At 43.9% G+C, this 14,845-nt stretch overlaps 1 protein-coding gene across 3 annotated transcripts in view; it reads left to right on the plus strand.

Moving 5' to 3' along the window:
* Zmat4 (zinc finger matrin-type 4) overlaps positions 1-14,845 on the plus strand; it is a 359,141-nt gene that overhangs the window by 207,773 nt on the left and 136,523 nt on the right. For all 3 annotated transcript variants that reach the window (XM_075986366.1, XM_075986365.1, XM_075986367.1), the window contains one exon: positions 6,257-6,413. In XM_075986366.1, the coding sequence (XP_075842481.1) occupies positions 6,257-6,413 (157 nt within the window). The remainder of the gene's footprint in view (positions 1-6,256; positions 6,414-14,845) is intronic.

Genomic DNA, 14,845 nt, shown 5'->3' on the forward strand with positions numbered 1-14,845 from the left:
CAAATTCCAAAAGACTGTATCCACTCCTTGTGTCCTATCTGAAAGGAACACAATAAAACTTAAAATTGCCAGCAGAATCATCTCTAGTAAATACATAGACTCATTGAGATGAAACAACTCATTGCTAGATGATGGATGTGTCAAAAAAGAAACAAAAAAGAAATATAAAACTTCCTGGCATTAACTAAAAATGAAAACACAAAGCAAGACAAAAACCTCAGGGACATAATGAGAGCTCTCCTACAAGGGTAATTCATAGCTCTTAAGTGCACACATACAAAATCAGAAATAACACAAATAAATGACTTAATAATACAGCTCAGAAAGTGGGAAAACGAGGACAAACCAAATCCAAACCCAGTTAAGTGTAAGAAATAATAAAAGTCAGAGCAGAAATAATGAAACAGAAATAAAATAATACAAAGAATGAATGAATCTAAAAGGTAGTTCTTTGAGAAGATAGACAAGTTTGACTTACTCTTGGTCCAACTAACTATTAGAGAGAACCCAAATTAAGATAATTAGAAATGAATAGGCAAACATTACAACAGAACAAATTCAGAATATTATAAGGGAATATTTTAAAAATATGTATTCCACTAAGTTGAAAAACTCAAAAGAAATGGATCAATTTCTAGAGTCAACCAAACCACCAAAATTGAACCATGAAATCAACAACATAAACAGGCCCATAACTAATGAGATTGAAATAGAAGCAAAGCTTTTCAATTAAAAACTCCAAAATTGGACAGGACCAGTGGATTTACAGCAGAATTCTACCACACTCTGAGAGAAGATCTGCAACATTCTTTAATTATTCTAAAAAGTAGGCCGAGAATCAACAGCCCCAAATGCTTCCTACAAAGCCAGGATCACTCTACTACCCACACCAGGTGCAAGCACAGTAAGAAAAAGAAAACAGGCCAGTATCCCTAGTGAACAGAGTCAGACATGCTCAGTAAAGTACTTGCAAACAGAATACAGACATATGTAAAAGAGATTATCTGCCATGGTCATTTAGGCTTTATCCCGGAAATTCAGGAATGGCTCAGAATACAAGTCAATAAAAATAATAAGACACATAAATGGACTTAAAGATAAAAGTTGCATGACCATTGCCATAGATTCAGGGGGGAAAAGCCATAAACAAAATTTAACAGGGCTTTATAATAAAAGTCTTGAAGGATTTAGAGCTAAAAAGAGCATGCCCCAGTATACCTCAGTATAAGCTATCTATGCGAATCCCCAAATGAATAACAAACATAGAGAAGATCATGGCTACACTCCCATTCACAGTGGCCTCAAAGAACATGAGATATCTAGGAATAAACCTAAGCAAGCAAGTGAAGAACCTCTACAATGGGAACTTATACTTCCAAAGAAAGAGATTAAGATGTTAGAGAATGGAAAGACAGCCTTGCTTATGTATTGGTAGACTGAAATTCTGAAAATGATCACTTATCAAAAGCTTTTTGCAGATTCAGTACACTCCTAATCAAAATCCGTATTCTCATTCTTTAGAGAAACAAAAGAGTGAACTAAAATTTGTATGAAGCTTCAAAAGACCCCAGATGCGCAAAAAAAAAAAAGCCAAAAACAAATCCTGAGTAAAAGAACAATGATAGAGGAATTATAATCCCAGATCATGTGATGTACTACAGAGAAATCTTAATAAAAGCAATGTTGTACCGACACCAAAACAGATGTTTAGAGCAGCAGAGCAAAATAAACGACCTAGAAGGTAAATCTACCTTCAGCCACTTACTATTTGACAGAGATGCCAAAAACATATTAAAGAAAAGAAAACATCTTAAAAAAATGGTGCTAGGGAAACAGGATGTTCATATCAGAAGGATGAAATTAGACCTGTACCTATTGCCTTAGAAGAAAATACAGGCAGTGCCCTACATGATACATGGGTGGCAAAGAACTTCCCGTATACAACTCCATTTGCTCAAGAATGAAGAGCAACAGCTGACAAGTAGGACCACATGAAACTGAAAAGCTTCTGCATAGCTGAAGAAACAGCCAGGTGAAGAAGTCCATGGAATGGGAGAGAATCTTTGCCAGCGATGTCTCTGCCAGAGGAGTAATAACCAGAATATATAAAGAACTCAAAAAGCAAAGAATCAAAAACCCAATGTTTCATCCAAAAACTGGGAGTTAACAGAGAGTTCTCAGAAGAAGAAGAAGAAGAAAACATTGGCTAAGAAAGAACTCAAAATATGCTCATTGTCTTTAGTAATTAGGAAATGCAAATCAATGCATACTTGAGTTTTCATCTAATTTAAGTTAGGATGGCAAAACCACTAAAACAATTCACAATAAATGCTGAAGAGGGAGTGTGGAAGCTCATCCATGCTCATTACTGCTATATTCGTAATTGCTAGAAAATGGAAACAATATAAATAGTCTTCAACTAACAAATGGATTTTGAAAATGCACAAATACACCATGGAATATGATTCAGCTATAAAGAAAAATAAAACGATGAAATTTGCCAGTAAATGGATGGAACTGGAAAAGATCATATTGAGTTCGGGTCACCCAAACCCAGAAAGGTAAAGTCCAAATGTACTCTTATCTGTAGTTCCTAGTTCTGAATCTTCAGATGTGGGGACACAGCCTGGAGTAACTACAGGAGTCAAGAAAGTACAATAAAATTGTTGCCAAGATTGGGGGGGGGCATTGGATTGGGGATCAATAGAGAAGGGAAGAGCAGAGTCTTAGTGGTCTGATCAGAGGACCACCGGGAAACAAGGGGCTCTTTAAGAAGGGAGATGGAGTAAATAGAGGAGGAGGGAGCAGGGTAAGAGGAACTAGCAGTGTATAAGCAATTTGATTGGGGCAATGAGAAAAGGGTAGCACCTTATGGTAGAGTAGGTAGGTAAGTACAGAAGATAGGAGGAGGGTAAAATAACAGTAAGTTTCTGAGGAAGCCACAAGGAATCATACAATTAACTATTTACTTTAAAGAAACTAATAAATTTAATAATGCATATTAATATGCATATATGGTCTTAATGAACCTTTTTGTCTCTGGTGACTTTGCTTTCTCCAAGAGGCAAAGACCACCCAACAGAAATCTCGGAACCAAGCACCAGGCATGAGAAGCTTTCTTTTGCATTGTTGACCAAAACGTACAGCCTAATGCTCTTGCCCTGGGCTATCTCCTACAGGTAAAAGGCAAATTCCTCTCGCTGAACATGCCATTCACTTCAGAAACAGGGCCCAGAGACCCCCGAGCTAGAACTGACTTGAAAGCCTCTTCCCTGAGGACTAGCATTCATGGTACCAGAAGATGCCATCCAAGCTTCCATAGGAGAGAGGCAACCAACAATCCTAACCAGCTACGATGCCTATAAACCACATCAATGACTAGCAGGGCAGGATAACCCTAATGGTGCAGTAGTGGCGCACATTGGCAGTAACCAACAGCTCTCTAATTAGACTCAAGGTCTGTTCAATGGAAGCAATTCAAGCCTGCTACTAGAAACCTACCCCACTATCAGTGCTAGCAAAGTCATGGATATTGATGAAGAACCTATGAGCACTGCTTTACCAAACCAGCACAATCTCTAAGAACAACCTAAATGTTTGTCCTATACCCACACATTAAGTGTTGTCTTTATCTCTCTTCAAGGGAACTTCCCTTTGAAGCATCGGGGGAGACCATCACAGAAAGCCACAAGCAAACAAAATGTAGTCTTTGAGCCCAGTCCCAGTGGATACATCTACAGAATACTCCTGCACCTAGGGCTCAGGGAACATTGAGAAGAGGAGGTGGAAAGAGTGTAAGAGCCAGAGGATCAGAGTTTCCTAGTAACGCCAGAAGCAACACCCATAAGGTCTCGCCAGCATGACTTCCTAAACATGGTCTCAGCAAGGAAATAAACAATTGACTTGCCAAAGTAAACTTGGGAAAGACAAAGAGGCCTCAAACCCGTACCAAGAACCACAGGCAACTAAGGAATGCTGAGAGGAAACACACACCAACTGGTTACTTAATACCCATTAATAACCATCCCTAAAAATATATGCCCAAGTAACATACAAACTGAGAGGTCTTATTTATGAATACATGTGTATTTAGATGTACCTATATGCATGCAATTTCACTGATAAAAAACTATGCATTTGAAAGAGGGCAAGGATGGGGGTCTGGAAGGTTCTAGAGTTACCGAAGGATAGAGAGAAATGTTGTAATTATATTCTCAAAACTTTTAAAGAATTAAAAACAGCATAGGACGAATATGCCTACCACATAGTGAAAAGGTTGCCATTTTGTTTTTTATCCCCCGAAGCCCCCAGCCCCTTACTTTTCAGTGAATGTATTGGGCTTCTTCGGTTGCTCTGAGAATTCACTTTTCTTGTTCTTCTGGGCTTGTTCCTCTGCGAGGGACTCTATCCCCATTAGGCTTGGTTGGAGACACGAGTAAGAGCCAAGAGTCCTTCCTACTCCGTCTAGTCCATTTTACCTTGTAGAAAAACCACATGGTGGATTGTAAAAAGTCCTCATGCCTCGATTTTCACCTGAAAGCAAAGTTCAGTGACATTGCTTACCTTCAGCAAGGGCAGAATGCTCCCCACAGGAGGGAGTCCTGTGGAATTGTGCTCCTTTCTTGACGGGTTCAACTTTGTGACACTGACTGCTGTCCCCTGTTGCAGGGAGGCTGCTCAGCCCAAAATAATCACACAGAAACTATATTATTTAAAGCACGCCTTGGCCCATTAGCTCTAGCTTCTTATTGGCTAAGTCTTGCATCTTAACCCATTTATATTAATCTGTGCATCACCACAAGGTCACGGCCTACCAGCAAAGTTTCAGCGTGTCTGTCTCAGGCAGCTCTAAGGCTTCTCTCCCTTCCTTCCTCCTCCCATGCTATAGGCTAAGCCAGTTCCTTTATTCATTAACCAATAAAAGCAACACATAGACAGAAGGACCTCTCACATCAGTCCCCACTCCCAGCGTTTCAGTATTTCAGTCTGTTGTCCCCAACTTTTAGGTTTAGGCCAGCCTCTGGGATGCGTGCGTGCACGCGCGCGCGCGCACACACACACACACACACACACACACACACACACACACACACACACACGCTGCCTTTTTAAGTAATAAAACCCATCAGAGATCTCACATAGTGATGCCTTATCAAAGGAGTTACTTTTCTATCTACTGCATAATGTGTGTAAGGCTACACCCTCTCTAGAAGTATGGGCATTTTGTTATTATGTAAAAATTATGTAATTTTCTGCTCTCCTCCATCCTGTCCCCACCCTCCTCCTTGTCCCATCCAATTTTAAATTTCATTTCTGGGTTTTCTGGGTCTCCAAGAAGGGGCTATTAGGGGACTAGAGACTCCACTGAGGCTGTTCTTTAACAATGAGGTGCTTTGCTAACGGAGTTGCGCTAGGGAACAGATTTGGGTCCTTATCTTAGAGCCCGCTGTACCCTCCATTTGCAATGAGGCAGGAGGGGAGGCAGAGGATTAATCTTCCGGGAGAGTAGAGGTAATTGATGACCTGCGCACATAATGGCCGTGTCACATGCTCTGACAAAGGAGTTGCTTTTTTTCCGATTTGTGATTCACTTTCATTAAATCTCACAAAAGCATAAAAATTAAGCAGGACTAAGCAGTCAGTGCGGCATTTAGCCAATCACCTTTTCTGAAGGAAAGGGAAAAATTCTTGCCAGAAAATTCAGGCAATGTGGTCATCATAGTTCTATGATAGATATGCAAATTAAGGATGGAAAATGTTGAAGTCCTCAGAGAAACTTTCATATATATATATACACACACATATACAGCTTGGACACTGGAGCCATGTATCCTGGTGAGGCTAAAATTGGCAAAGGCAGAGCTGAATGCCAAATGATAATTTCTGCTAAATAATTCAGGCCATGTGAACTCTGATATTTCCCTTACTTTAATGAGTATAATGTGTGCAATTACCAGTTGCTTTCCTTGCAGAGCTGGACAATGTGCCTTTTCCTAATTGTGGACTCTGGTTTTCTTTAGGTAACTCCTCTCTGCAAAGTTCCCTATAAGCCCTGAGTCTTGCACATGCAGCCACTAGACAAATGCACATTACTGAGTTGATGGCAATTATAACGAAGAAGAAAAGGATTGCAAAACAAAAGCTAAGCTTGCCTATAAGCGGGTCAGCAGTAGACAAATCTCATGGAAATGATAAATCTCATGACGTGGAACTTCAGTTCCTCTATGACACTGTCTTTCTCCTTTTCCCCATGCAGGGAGGTGATGCTGACACGGTGGATAAGAATAAATGTTGTACCCTCTGTAACATGTCCTTCACCTCTGCCGTGGTGGCCGACTCCCATTACCAAGGCAAAATCCACGCCAAAAGGTTAAAACTGTTGCTAGGAGAGAAACCTCCATTGAAAACCACAGGTATGTGTGGGAACGGATGGTCCGGGCTGGCCCTGAGAGCCACACGCTGCATCTGTCACATGGATTGCCCTCTCTTTGGAAGCTGCAGGCTTTGTGGGTCTAATGGCAGATGCCACAGAAAGCCCACAGGGATGGATGGGGATCTGGGGCACACCAGACTGCTGGTTTCAGCGGCTACTGCTTATGTCCTCCGTGATGTTGGTCACACCTATTACACCACATGAAATACACACCTGTGGTGCTCTCCCAGGTTCAACCTGTGCTCTGCGTGGGTATGGATATGCACCCACCACAGGAGACAGGCTCCTGTCAGTGTCTGTGTAACGCCAGCACAGTCCTTTAGCTTTGTGCGTTACATATAGCAGGCGTTATTACACGTTCTTAGTTTGGTGGAGGGGAGGCCGGGATGCAAACTGTAGTCTCTGCAACCACGTTAGTTTGGAGACAAATGTGTGCTTAGGACATTCCTTCCATCATTACTGGGGAAGCTGTTCAACTTTCATCAGTAACGAAAAGTGATAGCAGATTACCTGACCTTCTAAGTGCTTGACTAAAGGATGTCTTTGGAGGTTTATCAACTTGCCAGGCTAAAAAAAAGTTATTTTATATAATTTAGTAACACTGAAACTATTTGGTCGAGATTTATATCACGATGAAGATGTTACTACACTGGGTTATAATCCCAAGAAGTTAGGGGATATTTTTCATCATGTCTACTCTTGCAGTGCAATTAAAATTTAGTAGTGCATTTTATCTTGCTGTCTAATGAATCGTGCATAAATCGTGGGTGTAATTATTTTAAAACGGTATTTTGTGTCTCTGAAACAATGCTTGCTTCCCTGGAGTTTGTCTTAAGCGACTATCTTCTTTTGCTTAGCATATAGCAAGGAATCTCTTCACTCCATTTTCCAACTCAGTTGAGGAAAGCAGGTTGTTTTCTTGGAGGTGGCTATGACAGTCACGTGTGGAATGGTTTTGTCTGGGAACAAGTGCGGCTTATTTTGGAGCCTCTACGTGATGTGGCATTGATCAAGCGGCAGTCTTTTGAGACGCTTGTTCTCTGAAAGGCTGGGGCACTAACCTTGTGACCTACACATCATCACATCTCTTAAAATAGACACCACAAAGAAGCAGTCGCTGGGGAATTTTTATCTCTTCTTTCCGTGAATGAGTAGCCGATGTGTTCTCTTTGCCTAAGCTGAATGGTGATGTTAAGTAAGTAGCATTTGGAGGAGATGTATCTTTGCTTATTGCATTGATTAGCAAATGGGAAAATGATTATTTCGGTATCAAAACTCTCACATGCCAGAAATAATTCTTTGTGATTTTTGTATCCATCTTCAAGAAAACCAAGGACCAGGTCATTTTTCTGAACTCAAACAATCCCAGAACTAGGGCATAGAACTCAAGAGTGACTTATTAACTCTCAATATATTCTAACGTCGAGGGCTGGCATGACAGCTTAGAGGGTAAACTCACTACCAAGACTGAGAACCTGAGTTTGATGACTGGACCTCTGTGATGGGAAAGAGAGAACTTAAACTTTGATCTCTATACATGTATTATACTATGGCAAGCATGCCTCCCCATAAACAAATACACTAAAACATTACAAGAATAAGCACACACACACACACACACACACACACACACACACACACAGGAGGAGGGTGTTATTAAAAAAATCAGATCATTTAAAGGTACCCTTATTCACTGAGTTTGCCCTTGTTACCCATGGTGCTAATTTAGCTGTGAGATTGCAGAAATCACAGAATCTGTTAAGCCAGGGCAGAATGGGAATGGGACAGGATAGATTGCACTATGAGCTTGTAGCTTTCATTGTGGATCACAGGGTCTAGCTGTCTTAGCTTAGACTCTTCCTCATCCAGTTCAGGTTGTCCTTCTCCGGCATGCCCTCTCATCCATTTGCTCTGGGCAGAGAGGATCTTGGAAGGTAGCACCCATAGACAAAATTGGAGTCCCAAGAGGCTAAACGATTTCTCATGCTTGGAATGGTGCCAGCCAGTAGGCACAAAAACATACAGAAATGGCCACTGGGAGGTGTGGTCCAGGCTAAAGTTTGGACATTGATGGGACAAAGGGTAGCATGCTAGTACACCTGCAGAAAAGATCAGGCTGGACACCTGCAGTAGTTGACAGCTGAATTTTGGATGCAGTTCTGGTGCTTGGGTAAAATAAGAAGGGATACCCATTGTCTTAGTCAGGGTTTCTATTGCTGAGAAAAAACACTATGACCAAACAGCAAGTTGGGGAGGAAGGGTTTTTTTGAGGGGGGGGGGGCTGTTCTTCAGCATAACAGTTCATCACTGAAGGAAGTCAGGACAGGAACACAAGCAGGGCAGTTGCCATGGAGGGGTGCGTCTTACTGACTTGCTTCCCATGGCTTACTCAGTTTGTTTTCTTATAGAACCCAGGACCACCAGCCCAGGGTTAGAATCAACCACCATGGGCTGGGCCCTCCCCCATTGATCACTAAATGAGAAAATGCCTTACAGCTGGATCTCAAGGAGGTAGTTCCTCAGCTGAGGCTCCTTCTTCTGATGACTCTAGCTTGTGTCACGTGGACACACAAATCCCCCCAGTACACCCATTATGGGATATACTCACTTGTAAGTGGGTATTGGCTCTAAAGAAAAAGGCAATCATGGTATAGTCCCCAGACCCAGAGAGGACAAATAACGAGGTCTTAAGGTGAGTTCTAAGGATCTCCTTGGTAAGGGAAAATAGAATAGACTTTGCTGATGGACTGAGGTTGTAGGGAACAGGAGGGATCAGTTGGGTTGGGGAAGGAAACTACTGAGAGAAACAACTAGAATTGGGCATTTCAGGGGCGAGATGGAAACCTAGTCCTGTGGAAACTCCATGGAATCTACAAGAGTAACCCTAGCAGAGAGTCCTAGTAACAGGGGACAAGGAGCCTGAGCCAGGCATCTTCTGTAACCAGGCAAGGCCTCAAGTGGAAGGATTGTGATACTGACCCAGCCACAAAACCTTTAACCTACTGTTTGTCCTGCCTGCAGAATGTTCTGGGACCAGAGCCTAGCAGAATCCTGTTCAAAGAGACCAGAGAGACTTCATCCAGCAACTGATGGGAGCAGATGCAAAGTCCCATAGCCAAACATTAGGCAGAACTTGAGGAGTCCCGTGGAGGAAGGGGAGGACTAATTGGAGGAACCAGAGGGGTCAGGGACACCATGAGAGCATGGTCCACAGAATCAATTGACTGGGACTCATGGGGGCTCACGGAGACCAGGATGCCTGTAGGTCACCTGAATATATGTACTGGCTGAATAGCTTGGTGTTCTTGTGGGATTTCTATCAATGAAAGTGGGGCCAGTCACTAACTCCTTTGACTCCCTATAGGGTTCTTTCCCTCCTCCTGGAGTCCTTTCTCTCCTCCTGGGTTGCCTCACATCCTTGATGTGATGTATGCAACTGGTCTTACTGTAGAGTATTATACCACTTTTGGTTGATGTCCCTGGGAGGTCTCCTCTTTTCTGAGGGTACACAAAGGGGGTGTGAATATGGGGGAAAAGGAAGATGAGGGGGAAAGACTTGGGAGTGTTGGAGGCAGGAGAAATTACAGTCAGGATGTAACATAAGATAAAAGTAAGAAAAAAGAAAGAATGAAAGAGGACCATCAGTTAAGGAACAGGTGTCAGGCTGGAGAAGGATTTAGTCGAGGTGTGGCCAAAAGCACAAACCCAGTTATTGTGAGGGCAAAAACCTAGAAGCTAGAGAAGAGAGACCCAAGCCAGGGCAACTGAAGTTGCTGCGTGCTCCCTGCCTGGCATCAGACATCCTTCCCTTGCAAGCCACAGTCTTTGACGACAGCAATTTAAAGAGGGCTCAGTTTGGAAGCTTTTCTGTGCACATGTACACAACAGGCTCGGACTGCCTAATCAGCTTGGCTGTCTTGAAATTATATCTGTAATGAAAACAAAAGGGAAAATCTGACATGTAAGAACCAGTCAACTGAATCACGGTGCCAGAGAGAAGCAATTCCCTGCTCAGGGAATGCCTCTTAACCTGCCATGTCATAAATAATAGCCTCTCAAACCCCAGTGATTTCTGGGTAGTCATGATTGGAGTAGAGCTTGCTGTTTCTCTGTGCTACTTCATCTGATGGAGGTGAATGAACAGTCAGGACCTGTGAATCGCTCTTTTCTTCCGCCTCCATCTGTCCTTGGATCGCACATCTACTGAGCACTCTACAGGATGCACTGCCCTTTGAGTTGCCTTCTTCAGAGGGGAGCATCTTTACTCGGGCTTCTGAAATGCCTGGCCAACCACCGGAGCACTGGAACACAAGCCAGATCCGCACCTTCTCAGTTTGCATCTTGGGATCTCTGGTCCAGACACAGTTGTGCAGACAAAAGCACAAGGAGAGATGCTGGCTCACCACGTGCTCACAGGTTCAAAGAAGTCGGGGTGCAGATTGTGCTCAGATGGGAAGGGAGATGTGTGCTGTCATCTCCTGTCATTTGTAGTGAGACCAGAAAAACTTGAAACTTGGCTATGCCGAGAGACCAGAGAGCAGAAGGCTGTGTCAGTTAGCTATCACTATAGCAACAGGACAATGACTTTCTAATTCACAATTTGGGGGTAAAAAGTCATACAGACCAATTTTAAGTAAAAGCAATGATGATGATTTAAAAAGTAAAAAAAGAAAATCTTAGGGAGATGTGCAAGATTTTAATGAGCAGGTAATTCACAAATCACAATTTGCCCTTTGGGCTTCCTTTCCTCCAGTCAGATTCTGGTGGATGCTGCTGTGTGCTGTGGAGTCACTGCAGGGCAAGATTGAGAGGTTAGCTGATCTGATTGATGGCTTGTGGCAGAGCCCTGGGAGGCGGGACGAGGGAAGGAGATAGGGTATGTTCACAGAGTAACCAGCATCCTGAGATTTGTCTTAGAGCAGAATCCCAAAGGAGTGGAACAATCATGAGTGACTGTTATTGAATTCTAAATCCAGGGTGGATTTAGTTTCTTGCAGCTCTAACAGCAGTGTCTGTAGTCTGTGACTTGCATAGCGTTTGCTGAGGCGTGGAGGGGGGTTGCCCAGTGTTTGGGCCTCCAGATTTAGGGCTCCAGTCTGTGACTTGAAATTCACCTTGCTTTTAGACCTCTACTAGGGAGGTAAGAAATCACCATAGGAGTGCAGGGTGGCAGAGAAGTGCTCTTCTCTTGGCATGCACAAGAAAGAAGTTCAAATCCTACCGTGTCCTTCAAAGGCAGATACTGATAACCTGAAGACTTCCTGCTGACCTCCAACTCTTCTCACAAGTGCCAGGGATATGGGCCTTTGGGGGAATATAGGACCCAGACTGTAAGAAAAGAATGCCATGAAAATCCTCTTCTTGGAGAATGAATAAAGAAATTGGGACTGTTAAGTGTGTGAACCACATCTGTTTGGGGGAGATTCTTTGCGAGCTTTTCTAGGGTGGAGCTGTAACCGTGGAGCATGTGTTCTGTGCGCATATGTGTGTTCGCACATGTGCCCGAAAGCAGCAGATATAACCAGCGAGGGGGCAGAAAACCAGAGAGTTAGGCGAGAGCTAAAGACAAGGAGGAGTCTCTTGTTACCCAGAGATGCTCCTAGGCCAAGTGCGAGCGTGGGAGCTCTTGATGCAGAGCCTGCAAGCTGCTTCTTGGGGCTTTTCCAGCTGGGGCTCCAGCAACAGTTAGTGCTTAGTTTAGGTGACTGTCCGAGGCCTCTAAACCTGAGACTTTCTGCCTGTTGCCGCCTGCAGGTAGCCCCACTGACAGACTGGCTGAAGAGAACACCGGTTTTAGGGACCAAGGGCCTCAGACTCAGTGCTAACAGAATGGGTTTCATACATTTGGTGGGCACATTCTCCTCCCTCCCCAGCTCCAATCTTCTCATCTGTCGTCTTGTTCTACTGCTGTGCATATATTTGCATCCAGCTCACTGTTCTTGGAGGGTTCTCTGCGGCGAGGGAAGAGCTTGATTCTCTTCCACATTCAGAGCCTCTGATTTATCTGCCGCCTTGTCTAGAACACAAAAAGCCATTGTGTTTGATCTCTTAGTTCATGATTTTCTGAGCTGTGATTTTTGGCCTAGGCAGGGGCTGGCATTTGGAGCTACTGGGAAGGGGGAGGTGGACATGAAAGCCATATGGCAATCAAGGTCTGGGAAATAAGACTTTCAGAGGGACGGCCATACAGGCACCAAGCAGGAGCTAAAACTCTAGACTAGCAAGTGGCAGCAAGAGGGAGTAGTCTTCAAGACGGAAACTCAGGATCAGATAAGAAGTCAATCCCATAGAACCTAGACAACAATGAGGACCCTAAGAGAGACATACATAGATCTAATATACATGGGAAGTAGAAAAAGGCAAGATATCCTGAGTAAATTGGGAACATGGAGACCTTGGGAGAGGGTTGAGGGGAGGGGAGAGGCAGGGAGAGGAGCAGAGAAGAGTGTAGAGCTCAGTAAAAATCAATTAAAAAAATAAGGAGTCAGATACCACTATTAGGGTGCCAAAGAGGACCTGTGTCTCAGGAACATAGACTGATCTCTGTACCACAGTAAGAACAACGATTAAAGACCTGGAAGCTTGATACCAAAGCTTACATAGGAGCCACTCCTCCTATGCCCGTGCGATTAATAATAAGTACCAAACAGGCCAGAGACATCCTTCAGGCTGTGAGGCGCATGGCAGCTTCCTCCTGGGCTCCTGTATAGGATAGGCGACAGTCTTCCCTGCTCCACTGAACTCATCCCTGTGCAACTCGATTCCCAAGTGGCAAGTTAGATGGCATCAGGTTTGATGTTGGTGGAGCCCCAAGAACATGACCACGGGATGCTAAGGGTGAAATAATGTTCTCCAAAGATGTCCCCCAGGACCTGCACAGACAGGCTATGTGACAGGGAATCCAAGTTTCAGGTGGATTTGCAACAGCCAATTCATCAACTTTGAAACCCAATATAATCCCCAATGTGTTCAGAGTGAAAAGAGGAGGCAGTTGGAGTGAGGCAGTGGGAGGGCTCTGCCATTCACTCTCCAGGTGCTGGTGGAGCTGAGGAAGGCAAGGGTTCTCTCCTAGAGCTTCCCTGAAGACTGTAGTTCCGACAACACAGCTTTTAGCCAGTGAGGTCCATTTCCTGACCTGCAGAATGGGAAAATGACCGGTCTGTGTGCTAATTTGTCACGGGCACCCTGGAGACCTGGCCATTGGACTGACAAGGAGCTGACTTGTTGACAACTCAAGTTGTTGTTGTTATTGTTGTTGTTGTTGTCTTGAGAGCCACAGATTACAGCCTAAGGGCAGCCACGACCATGGGCAGGGAATGCTGGAGAAGTTGGGTCTTATTCCTCAGGTTGTTACTACCACACCCCCAAGTATAGCCATTGGCGACTGCTTTTCCAATAGTATATGTGTTGGTCTCCTAGGATTGAGAGCTGACCCCTAAGTCCTCTACACTCGCTGCCTTTTTCTCTTTGTTAACATGCCTTCTTAGACGTTACCTACAGATTCTGAATCTGCACCCCCGAGTGTACCTTCCCCATAGTGAGTCCACATCTGAGATGCTCTTCACACTTCTTGCTGTTATCTGACTACCTCCCCTAAATTCTGTAGAAGACCCCACTAGTCTTTGGGGTCCCTCCTGGCTTCTGGAAATCTCAGCAAGCACATGTGGGTTTTGCATCTGTCATCGTTAAGACCCAGCATTTATTAGTGGAGGACTTGGCTTTCTGGCCCTTCCTTTTCCTTGCCGTGATGATTATATGAGCTGATTATCACCATCAGCGAACACTTCTGTCACATTATTAGAGCACTATAAATGGCTCTGTCCATTCCAGAAATGGGGCGACTTTTACTTACTGTGTGCTGAACTTTTCTCTGGGACATAGAATTTCGCACATGAGCTGTTCTATTGTTTGTCGTCCAAGGCGAATCCACTGGGTTAATTTACTGTGCCAGTTGGTCTATAAACTCACATCATAAAGGAGTCATAGCTCCAGAGTTAGTTATTCTCTGTTCTGGCATGCTCCCAGACACAAGCTTGATTGCCATGATTTTCATGCTAGGGAAGGATAGAAAAATAGAACTTGGTGCTTGGTTCCTACATGATGACAAGCCTGAGTGGTGTAGAGAGTCACAGAAGCCCGGCAGGGATGATGAATCAGAGCCAAGCAAGGCGTGAAGATGCAGCTCAGTGGTAGTGTGTATGTATATATACAATATATATGTGTATATGAACACACACATAACATATATAACACATATGTGAATGTATGTACACACATATATCTACATCAACAATAAAAAAACCGCCGGGCGGTGGTGGCGCACGCCTTTAATCCCAGCACTCGGGAGGCAGAGGCAGGCGGATCTCTGTGAGTTCGAGACCAGCCTGGTCTACAAAGGGAGTTCCAGGACAG

Source organism: Microtus pennsylvanicus, chromosome 9, assembly GCF_037038515.1.
Source record: "Microtus pennsylvanicus isolate mMicPen1 chromosome 9, mMicPen1.hap1, whole genome shotgun sequence".
NCBI classification, from domain to species: domain Eukaryota; kingdom Metazoa; phylum Chordata; class Mammalia; order Rodentia; family Cricetidae; genus Microtus; species Microtus pennsylvanicus.